This window comes from Aythya ferina, assembly GCF_964211825.1.
Source record: "Aythya ferina genome assembly, chromosome: 15".
In the NCBI taxonomy this organism is placed as follows: Eukaryota; Metazoa; Chordata; class Aves; order Anseriformes; family Anatidae; genus Aythya; species Aythya ferina.
The window spans coordinates 1187958-1199623 of NC_140314.1; the positions used below are offsets into that span (position 1 = coordinate 1187958).

The window sequence follows — 11666 nt, forward strand, 5'->3', positions numbered from 1 at the left end:
GACTAATATTTCCTCCACAGATGTAGCTTGTGGTTGAGGCAGCTAAAACGAAACCTTGAGCATAGTGTCTAAAAGCTACATTTTAAATCTGAATAAAGTCTGCTTGCAAGTACTTGCAATTTAATAACAGAATCTGGAGAAGTCAGGGTTGTAATGTGTCAATAAAAGTGATTGAAAAGGGTTTGACCTTTTGAGATGAATGAGATGCTGCAAGAGATGCTAAAAGCAGAAATGAGTAAAGACAAAGTGCATAGGAAGAGGAGGAGGTGCTGCCAAGCATCACATTGTCTGGTTCATACCCAGGTGTTTCATTTCCCCCCAGTTCTGTTGTCTTCATAACCAGAAGTCAGGAAGAAAAAACTGGGTTGTCCTTGTGTGAATCTCAAGTTTTTACTGGGATTGTTCCCTCAGATGAGTTCTGGTCTCCCTTGACCAGGGGCAGTGAGGTAAAAGCTTAATTCCAGATAGGGTGGAGAGAAGTGCAGCCAGTGAGCAAGGAAGCACGGCTCCCTCCACACCCCCAGCTTTTTCAGCTCCTGAGGGCTTTTGAAGGCCTCACAGACTTCAGTGAGGACCACATCTGCTTCATCTGTGTGCTGTATGTAGCAGGTTGGCGTGTCTTTTGTTTTTGTGGGAGAGCTTCACAGAGTGCCTAGTCCTTGGTAACTACATCTACCAGATAACTGCCAGTGAATTGGATGTGATGCTGTGGCAATATTCTGAGAAGGGCAACAGTTGCAGGGATGATGGTTGTATTTGGTTGAGGAAATGGGAGAAGTAATTTTGTATGAACTTCTTTGTTGGGACTCCTATTAAAAGACCTACAAAATGCACTGAGGGTGCTCTAGCATGGACACTGCACTCTAAATCCTAGTATTGTAATTCAAACAGGTATTGCAGCACTGTAGAGCTACTTGGATTCCTGATTGAGTTTGGTAATGGATCTTCTGTACAGGTTTGCGTGAAGCTTACTCATGACTTGTTTGAAGAGTTCTAGCAGTGTTTAGTTTGTCAGTCAATACCAGCCAGTGCAGAAACTTTCCTGAGGTGTATGAGGGTCGCAACTGGAGCACAGTTGATAATGTAAACTGTAATTTGTGTGGTTGATCTGAGCAAGGCATTTTGCAATCATCTTCTAATTTAGGGTTTTTAATTTTCAGTACCTCAAAATCTAAGGACAACGCGTCTTCAGCTACTCCTCCACCTGTGAGAAATGGTGGGCATGCGAACATTGCCCAAAACCAGTCAGCAAGTAGCACTAATCAGCTTTCTGTTAATCAGCCACAGAATGCAGCAGGTCCCAGTCCCCATTCAATGAGGAGAGGTGTGTTTTTTCATTTGTTTTTCAAAGCACTAAGTTCCAATTGTTTACATACTGCAAAAATGCTTTCTGAAATAGAAAGCCTAAGGCCTAGCTAAATGAATCTTTGAAATGCTGGTAGTAATGCTACCATTGCTGTTTAATGAAGTCACTCAAAGGCTGTTGGTTTAAACCAGTGTATGTGTTTCTGTAGCTTCCTATCGATAACCACTTTTATTTGGTAATACAGTACTCGATTTTGATAAAGTACTTAAGGGTTGTTTAGAGCTACTAACTCTTTTTTTTTTTTCAGGAGTTTGGTTTTACAGCATTCAACCATGAAATCTCACCTTTTATCTTCACAGCTGTTAAAAAGCCTGCACCAGCACCTCCCAAGCCAGCCAACCCACCACCAGGGCAGCCAGCAAGCCAGAGCTCTGCCTCAGCTGCTCAGCCACCTTCTATCTCACCAAAACCACCTGCCAGAAGTTCTTCTCCTCCTGCCCAGCATGCAAACCAAGGAGCAGCCCAGGCCTCCAGCTCCCAGGTTTCTGCACCTCGGCGATACTCCAGCAGCCTTTCCCCAATACAAGCTCCCAGCCATCCACCACCACAACCCCCAACACAGGCTACTCCTCCACTGCAGCCCAAATCTAACAGTCAAGCATCTCCTCCTGCTGCTGCCAGCAGTGAGCACGGACCAGAGCAGCCCTGTTACACTCCTCCGCAGACTCCAACACCACCCGATACACCCCCTCTAGGAAAACATAGCACTAGTTCCCCATCGTCACAGTCATCTACTCAAGAAACCTCTCAGTCTCACTCTCCACCTCACAGCGGCACACTGCCAAGGCCGCGGCCAGTGCCTAAACCCAGAAACAGACCTAGTGTTCCCCCTCCGCCTCATCCTCCTTCTCAGCTGGCTGGAGATGGTATTATTGCAAATCCCACCCAAACAGCTTCCAAAATAGTGACAGGTGAGTGGATTCCTTCATATTCGGTGTCTCCTCAGGGACCAGGAATGAAGAAAATGTCTGTAGCTGTAATTTTTTTCTGAAAAGTTGAAAGGACAAGTACCAGTTAGAATACAAAATTGCTAATTTTCAGTTAAAATGCTCACATTCCGCATGCACAAAACAGGTTTGGGGATATCTTCCCCAAGTAGCGAATCTTGAGGTAGAAGGGCTTGGGAGGAAGTGTGCAGTAGCTTGCTTTTTTTCTTCCTGCTTGGGAAGCTAGATAATACTATAGCAACCAGCTCTGCAGGGCTTTCTCTGGCCTTGGCACTGTGTCAGTCTCAGGTTTGTGCATTTGTTGTTGAAAAGACAAATGCTTGGAGGAGAGACAAGATGCAGCCAAGGATAGTATTTTTCAGGATACACGGGGGATAATAAATTAGCAATGTAGTCACTGATACATGTCCTAATAGGAAAGGCACTAACCCAGAGAATTTTCTACCCTGCGAGAATGAAGCCTTCTGATGTCCTTTTAAGTCAGACATCCAGAAGCTGAAGAATCAAGTGCATTTAACTGTGTGTCTTAGGCCAATTTCTAGATAGATCTTCTTGGTTTAAATGCAGACTTTTCTGGTTTGAGACATTCATGAATTAGAGACCGATTTTCTGTCTTCTCACAGGAACTTCTTGAAGGTTGTGATTATTACCTTGATAGGGGTAATGTTAATTTGAGTCTTGGGAAAAAAAAAAAAAAACAAACCTGCTAGAGACAGTAAAAGCTAGCAAATCTTGAAATGTTCTCCTCTAATGTTTATTTTAGGAAGTTCTGAAGGAAAAGATAATGTAAAATACTAACGCTTTTAATTCTACTTATATTCAATAATGGTTAAAATTTTCTAATGACACTGCAGCTTCTGTACAGTAAGACTAATGTTTTGGAATGCAAAGTATAAATTCTGTTGCCTAATAGCTTTACCCCATGATGCCTTCACAGGTGGGGATGGTTACTGCGAATAAGGTTTGTACTTACTAGAAACATGCAATATAAGCTAAAATGCTCCTGCACAGCAATGTTTTTTTGTAGCTTTATTTTGTATATGCGCTTTGGAATATGTGCTCTCTGTCAACTCTGTATGTTATTTCATTACTACATATCATTCTGGTTGTAAGAGATATTAGGCCCTATGCTTAATTTTAATAGTCCCGTGAACATTAATTTATATTTCAGAACAAATCATAAAAGTAACTATTTTGAATAACACTTCACACAGTTACCAGGTGTGAAGCAGTGACCCATTTAAATTGAGGTTTCTTCTCATCAGTGCAGGCAAATATTGCAGCTCATGTTTTTTCCTTCGGTATTTTGTGGTTGCGTTTTAATGTAGCTTTCACTTTAGGTTTTCAGTTATTTTTAACCACTTGGAATTTATTTGGCAAAATACACATTCCTGTGACTAAACCCTTTTGCAGATGCAGCAGCATCTGCACTCTGGCATGTTTGCATTTGCATTCTGTCAGCTCTAGTCTCACTAATAGTACTAGTCTGTTCAATCGCAGCTGCCAAACAGCACGTTAATAATCTTATTGTTCATGGATAATGGTTTGGAAATGCTACCTTTTTAAGATATCAACTGCATGGCAGGCTGGAAAAGTTAAAGCTACATCCCTAAATAATCTGAAAGTTTGACTGCTTACAAGAAAGACTTAAATTAGCATTCTATTAATATTAGAATTCAGAAATAAGACTAAGTTTGGGATCTTTACAGTGCTTGCAAATAAGTTGAGAATGGGAACTGTGCTGATGAGTCAAACTTCAAGCAAAGACTTAATTTCAAAGTCACATTTCATACGTTGACTATGCTTATTTTCATTTTGGAGTTTTTCTGGTTCTGAGGGAAACTGTTCTAATGATAGCAGACAAACAAGATTTGTTTTACCCTAATGTAACTGGAGAAATACTTACATTCTAAACGATATACAGCTGGTCTGCAGGAGGCTGCTTAATTAGTGGAGGAGTTTAAGTTACACAAACAAAGCATCTGCCACATGAGAGCAATTGTGAATTGAGAAGAGGATTGTAAATTGTTGTAAAAACTTGTAAATTACAAGTTTTGATGCTGAATTTCAGGGACAGCCCATTTTCAGTCATTACAGGCATGAGATACACAGCTGTCTTGTACTTTGAATAAATTAAAAAATAATACTGAAATTAAGAACTGATTGTTAACCTGAAAATGTTGAAATTGAAAAGACTTAATATCATTCCTCCCTAGCACAAACCTTAGCAAATTGGCCATGTAAGTTGTATATGGTAAACAATAGTATGAAACCTACCATGCAGGAGAGTTAGTGAAGGAAAGCTGATGAAGAGTAATTCTTTAGCAAAGCTGGTAAAAGAACTTTAAAAATTTAGTGTGTCTTGGAAAACAAACGAAAACCTTCCACAAAAAAAAAAAAAAAAAAAAAAAAAAAGGAGCAATAGCCAAGTTTACCTACAGCAGTACACTCAGTGCAGGGTCATCCAACTTTTCCAGATCAATCTGTTTTTAAAAAAGAATTAATAGTTGCTATGAATTAACATCACTGCATATTATATAAGAGTATCTGCTCTAACATTTACACACGTAAGCGTTTATTTTTAAACAGTCTGATACCATAAACTGTCTTATCTAATTCACAGTGTGAAATAGCTATTTCTAATTTTAACCTTAAACGGTGAAGCAAGGGAAAACAGGAATGACAGAAGCCAAAAATAAGTTGTAAGCAAACTTCCTAATATCAGAACTGGAATTCTGAACCATTTTCAGGGTAATGAATTCCTTTGTCCATATCCTGGACAGTAATGTCTCAGATTCTATTTATGGTATTGAAGTTATGGGCCCTTGGAAAGAATATTCTAATCAAAAATTTTATTAAATAATCTAGATGTTTGACCTGCATTCAGTATGAACTGTATTGGAAAGTTCAATGGTAAGGAAAAGGCATATGATTGGCCAAAAATGTTGCTGATTCATAATCATGCGTGTGCTAATGCCCACTACTAACCCGTCACAAATAACACTGCTTGCTTGTATTATCATTAGCGTGGCATGCAAAAAGCATGGCTGTTTTATGCTTGCTTTTACATTAACGTACTAAAAGTACTGGAGAGAAGAATGTGTAAAATTCATGTTTTGACTGGGCAGTTTCACGTTGTACTTTTTCCACTTACAGAAAATCACCTAGAAATTCGTGTTTTTTTGTACAGCGGTTCATTTTATATTCAGTGTTAGCTGTGCTGTGTTTATCACATATCCCTTTCCTGTGTCATGTCACACTTTCAGATACCTCCTCTTCTGATTCATCCTTGAGTATGCAGTAGTGGCAGGGAGAACTTCTGTGTCTGCTTCCAAAGTTGAAGTACATCTTTTGAACCGTATTTTAAATGAAAATGCAGCAGTACTGTAGGTAATGACAGAGATTAGGGTGCAGGATCTCTGCTCTTTGGGTTCTGTGTGCACCTCTTCTAGGGCCCAGCTCGTTGTGGAACATTTTGAGTAAGAGACTGTAAGAATTTGGGAAATTGCATAACAGCACTTTATTCTTCTATTTAATGGTGCTTCTAATAACAATAGTATAAGTGCGTAAAAAAATCTAAAATTAAAAACAAATCAACTAGCTTTGAAAGTACTTAACCTTTTTATCTGCTGTAGAAACAAGCATCATGGTTGGGATAAAGGGGAGCTGCTGATGTTAGGAAGTTTGGTTTCATGGATCAGGGTCTTAGTTTAAATATTGTAAATGTGAGGCGAAGTGAAAAGGTTTGGTTTTAAAGTAGTCACAGTAATTATTTTCTTCACTGCTATCAAAGGTCTACTGAAGATGTGTCTTCCTGTAGGTGCAACACAGCCTCGTTCACAGTCCTGCAAGCAGGGCACTGGTCTTCAGAATGAGAATGGGGCTGGGGAGCGAGAGGGAGTCTTTTTTAAAGGGTCACCCTAGTGGATGGCATTTCACAATTCATGACAGTACCGGTGCTTTGTTCTGTGCCTTGTGGATTATTTTATTTACCACTTAAATTTTAATACAGGACTTGGGAGAAAATGTATGGCTCACACCTCACAGAAAGCATTAATCCTAGAATAATGTTTTTGTGAGTGTTCCAGCAGTGCACATTTGACTGTCCTGTGCAAGTCAAGTCAGTTGGTCAGGAAACAATCTGATACAGTTCCAGCTATTATATTAGCTGTGCCACTACAGAATCACTGCAAATTATAGGAGTGCCAGCCAGCCTTATGCAGTGGGTCTGAGAAAGAAGTAGGGGAGGCTGCACTCAAGACTTCAGTTCTCGATACGCTTTGGCCTCTTCCGTGTCACTTAGCTCAAAAGTTTTCAACTTGAACATTTACTACGTAACTTCTGTGTTAAAGTTAAGACTCTAATGCTTAAGATACGATTCTAGTCTTTACAAGATTCCTGGTGATGTCACCTTAGTTTAAAAGCAAGATGTTTATTTGGATTTATTGATCTAAACAACTTGAACTGTTTAAATCAAAATTTTTGGCCTCCTTTTGGCACTGTACATGTACTCACAACTTCTACAAGTCTTAGAAGCTGTTTACTTGGATGATGGCCTGGGTGCCAAATTTTATGTTAAGTGGCAATCCTGTTTTGATATTACTGTCTGTAGTATAATATAACTGCTGTGGGGATTTGAGGAATGTGATATTAAATCATACTCGATTCCTTCCATTCTTCAGAAATAAGTGCTTTTCTTAATGTACCTAAAATGAAGGCATGCAGGAGAAGCAACCCAAAGATAACATTTTTAGTTTGGCTTAGCCTTTTTCTGTTGTTGTGTGCGCATGCACACATGTTCCAGCCCTCTGTTAGCAGAGCCTCTGTTGATCTTTCCTTTCCCTTTTCTTTCTAAGGAAATGCACCAGAAATACACTGTTGAATGCGATGTCACTGTCCAGACTGCTAAATTTGCTGTTTCATTTTTTGTGCAGACTCTAATTCCAGTATTCAAGAACCACTTCAAAACGCTTCTTCAGAGCTTCTTACAGAGACAGCGAGCAAAGAACTGCACAACCATCTCGTGCTAGATGTTGACGATACGGAAAGCACTGCTCTATAGAGGAAACTCTTAAACTTTTTGTACTTTCCTGTCCTGGTGGGAAAACTAACAGACTTTCACAGTGAAAAAGCTTCTTCTGACAAAACGGCAAACCTGTGTAGAGTTCTGGCTTGTGAGTCACTGCAAAAGTGATTGAGCCATTCAGAGGAAGTTGAATGATCTGTGTCTCAACAATGGTTTTCAGAATCGTGGATAGAAGAAATTAATTAATGCAGAAACTTGCATAGGAAGCATAATTGCTGCTAATACAGCTGGTATTAGCAAATATTCCGAACGATTAAGAAGCAAAACAGTAGTTATTTAAAGCGCATGTATTATGGAAATAATCTTTTTAATGTCATGGTTAGACTTTTACTTCTAGTTCTTAAGACATTACAAGGAGATGCCTTGCAAGAGACATTCCCTCACTGATTTGCTGCAGATTCTTTTTAAAAACATGAACCAAAAAATGCCGGAGTGCTGGTGGTGACTGCTGGTTATCAGTTGCCTCATCAAAACTGTGGATGTATTCTAGTGCCTTGAAGGACTGTCATACTGTAGAAGGAAACTTACTGTATCTTTAATCATTTCATTGCTACTCCAAGATCAATACCTAATACTTATTTCATAGTTATTTGTATTAACCAAGCCTGCTTTTGTTTATGTGAAACTTGCAAGAGTTTTGAGGTAAAACTGTGGAAGTGTTTTTTTTTTTGCTTTCATTGAAAACGGTTGAATTCTGAAAGAACTTTGAACATCGGGTTTGATGCATCGGTTGGTGAACATTTATAAAAATTAAAGACCCTCTTTTGTCAGCCTGAGGCCTGTTTATTGGTGTGCACATGGAGCGCCCGTGGTTCGCGCTCCCTCGGAAGCAAAGCTCTGCCCTGGAGGCCGTGTGCTCCTCCTCAGGGCTCCGCAGCTAGCGGGGCGCTGCCTGCTCTGTGTGCTCCTCATTCACGGGCTGCAGAAGACACGGCCTGGGACTGAACGTGCCTCTTCCTTAACACCTGGATCCCTCGGAACCACCGGGAGAAGTGCTGGGCACAGCCCAGATCATGCAGAGAAGTGGGAGGGAATGGGCCAAACGGCTTCTGGGGAGGGGAGGTGGGGCAGAGAAGGAAATCAGTCCCTGAGGGTAATGCTCCCATCACTAATGAAGGTAACTGCACTCCCCAAGGGATGCACGGCCCTTGCTGACAAGCCCCACGCGTTTTGGCTGTGCTCTCCTTGACACCACACCAGAAAGCCTGGCTGCCCTCACCCTCTGCCCAGTTACACCTTGGGAGGGAAGGTGTCTGCTGGGAGCGGGTCACGGCTCCGGCCCTGCAATGAGCTCTTCTATCTCTAAGTTCAGTGTCATGAGCCAGAACTGTAGCCATGTGACTAAATGGGATGCTCATCCCTAAAACCGTGCGCAGTGTACCTGAATCCAGGGCAAGTTGTAACGGATTTAAATACATTCTCAGGAAGTCTCCTGGGCTTGTACATTCTTTGGCTCTGCACAAACGGCTAATTGTCTCTGCTGGGATCTGCAGGTTGGGTACAAGAGTGTACGGACTGTCGGTCTCGTCCTCGCTGTCGTCCTTGGGAACAAGCATCGTGTGTCAGGGCCAGTGGCACAGGGGATGGCAGGTTGCTGCCATTGCTGTGGGGGGGCAACCAGGGACGTTTCTTACAGCTTGAGTATCTTGAGCTTACCTCAGCAGGCTTTGGTGTGCAGGCTGCCACTCTGAACAGGAGATTAAGACACTCTGTGACTGTCCCTTCTGCAGGCTGTGACTCTGTTGTGTCTTCTAGATGTGTCACAGGAGATGTCACCACTGTCACATACCAGTCTGGGAACTGTCTGGTGGGGATGTTATGTGCTACCACTGCAACTTTAATGTCCTGAAGTAAAGCACTGAGTGGAAAGAGTGAAATCCATCCTTAGAGCAGCGAGGATTTTTTATCAGAACATATTGAAGCTTCATAAGCCACATGACAACATGGCATCTGCAGGCCTAATGCTACCCTAGAGCACTGCACACCTGGGACGTGCAGCACCCCTCCCACCCCAGGCCGTCCACCTTGCAGATCCTCCAGCAGAAGCTGTTTCCAGTTGCACCCTAACAACTGGGCAAGGGTCTCAAGCAGACTGGTTGGATGGGAGGGTAAAAAATGAGCAGAAGAGCAGTAGGGATTTAGTAAACAAATGCAGGAGTGGGATGGTGGTTCTGTACTCCACAGGGACACAACTGGTTACTACAAAGGGGATGTAACCTTAGCTAATGTTCAGTTTTACCTTAAAGGGAGCATTCTACCATTTCTGTTACAATTTTCTTTCGAAGAAGCTGATGGAAACCACTTACCTGGGACCTTGATCTTGGAGAGAAGCTAGATCTCGGATGACGAGATGTATTGTGCTGCTGCAAGACTGCAGAGGAATGGGTAGAGTTTTTATGGAATTGCATATTACAAAATAATTTGTGAATACAAAAATAACTTGTCAGCTTCCCCTCCTGTAAATGAGCTTTCTCTTTTAGTCCCAGGCATTGAAAGCAATGCACATTCTTATTACTTTTGATGGAACATGTCATCCTTTCTGTCAAATTACCGTTCTGGGGCAGTTATCAGAAGCATGAGCTGGAGCAAGTTCCAGAGGTAAGCTTTGGAAACCACCACACCATTATTCAGGTCTTAGTTCTTTAGGCCAGTGTATGGAGGAAGAGGTGGTTGTGCATCTGTAGTTGCTGGGTTTTGGAAGCCACATTTGTACAAAGATGAACTGAGGTTGTTGGATCCCACCAGGAATTTCTTTAACTTACCTCCACTACATGAAGAACATAGCTTGAACAGACAAGCAGCAGACCTGAGACTGGTTCTCTTGAGTTGTATTGTGAGGCGTATTCAAACAATCCTCTGTAATAACCTTGTTTCAAAAGAAAAACTGGCAGTTTGTCAAACTGCTTACAGTGATAGTTCCAGCAGCATGTGCTATTTGTTCCATTCTGTGCACTCTCTGCTGCCACAGACAGCAGATTTACAAATTACATTTTTAGTATTCAGAAGAAATGCTAAAGTATCATTAACATGGGATTCCCTTCTTCACGTATGCAGTGACACAATCCGTGTTAACTCCTAAAACCATCCCAGATCCTGCACCACTTAGTGCAGCTGAAGCCTACAATTTCCATCAGCATTTGTTTACTCGACAGATGAAGTTACATCTTGGCTGCTGTAAGTGCACCACGTGAAGGCCTCAAATGTGGAGCACTTCAGTAGTTTTGTAGGCAGAGTTGGATCGGATTCTTGCCTGTGTTTGGCATTGGCACAGACTCATACAATTTTAAGTACCTGTCTTAATGTATCTCACCAGAAAAAAAATAATCTACTTTAAGATGGCTGAGAAAGTCATGCGTAAAAGTTGTTTGTAAAAAATGTATCATACTGTAAAAATAAAGTCTCACTCTCCCTCGGGGTTTCTAATAGTCCTGTCTTATTTCCTGAGGAAGGATTCCTAAGCGGTAATTCTCTTTATATGCTCTAACAAAAATGGTGTTTTCTCATTTCATGTGCTATGACAAGGCCTGTCCACATCCCCGCTCCGTGCTGCCCACTGTGTCACTCTGTGGACACGGTGTTTGCTCCAACTCGGCAGCAGTTCTGCTGCACCGTACGGCGGCACCGTGCCCTGGGGCACGTCCCGAGCGAAGAGAAATAAACGAGAGTGGGGAAGGGGCACTCGCTGCGTGCCCAGGCCCCCATCACGCACCTGCCACCTCCTGCTCCGCCGCCGCCTCGCCCAGCCGGGCCGTCACCAGCAGCCGGTGCAGGGGGACCCGGGCCTGCGGCGAGACGGGCGGGGTCAGGGCGTGGTCAGGGCGGGGTCAGGGTGGGGCAGGAGGGGGCGTGGTCAGGGCACGGCTGGGGCTGAGCAGGGCAGGGGCAGGGCAGGGAGGGGTCAGGGCGTGCCCGGGGTGGGGCGGGATGGGCGCGGGGGGCTGGGCGTGGCGGGATGGGGCGTGGTCATAGCAGGGTGTGGTCCCTCTCGCCCCGCCCCCGGCCCCGCCCCCACCTGCTGCTGGCCGTGCCGCTGCAGCTGCCGCAGCCCCAGGAGGTTCTGGCGCTCCGGGGCCGGGGGCTCCGCCGCGTCCCACTGGGCCGCCGCCAGGGCCGCGTCGCGGGGCAAGGGCCGGGGCCCCTCAGCGGCCGGCGGGGCCGGTTCTGGACCCGTGCTGGGGCCGGTCCCGGCCGGGAGCAGCTCGCTCTCCATAACGCCGGTCTCAGCAGCCGGAGGCCCGGCCGGCGCAGCTCACGAGCAGCAGGTGGA

At 43.6% G+C, this 11666-nt stretch overlaps 2 protein-coding genes across 7 annotated transcripts in view; one reads left to right on the forward strand and one right to left on the reverse strand.

Moving 5' to 3' along the window:
* Positions 1–8169, forward strand: part of ARHGAP17 (Rho GTPase activating protein 17) — a 41620-nt gene extending 33451 nt beyond the window's left edge. For 2 of the 6 annotated variants that reach the window (XM_084536287.1, XM_084536291.1), the window contains 4 exons: positions 1161–1324; positions 1666–2277; positions 3251–3274; positions 7248–7387. In XM_084536287.1, the coding sequence (XP_084392413.1) occupies positions 1161–1324; positions 1666–2277; positions 3251–3273 (799 nt within the window). In that variant the 3' untranslated portion in view covers position 3274; positions 7248–7387. Of the gene's footprint in view, positions 1–1160; positions 1325–1665; positions 2278–3250; positions 3275–5181; positions 5227–7247 lie in introns of all 6 variants that reach the window. The other 4 variants (XM_084536286.1, XM_084536290.1, XM_084536288.1 and 1 more) reach the window with 3 other exon arrangements.
* On the reverse strand, positions 7990–11609 carry TEX47 (testis expressed 47; the record flags this gene model as incomplete). The annotated part of the gene is made up of 6 exons (XM_084536993.1): positions 7990–8940; positions 9056–9257; positions 9706–9770; positions 10162–10358; positions 11109–11181; positions 11412–11609. The coding sequence occupies 6 exons, from the start codon at positions 11607–11609 to the stop codon at positions 8308–8310; spliced, it is 1368 nt and encodes a 455-aa protein (XP_084393119.1). The 3' UTR covers positions 7990–8307.
* Positions 11610–11666: the final 57 nt, after the last annotated feature.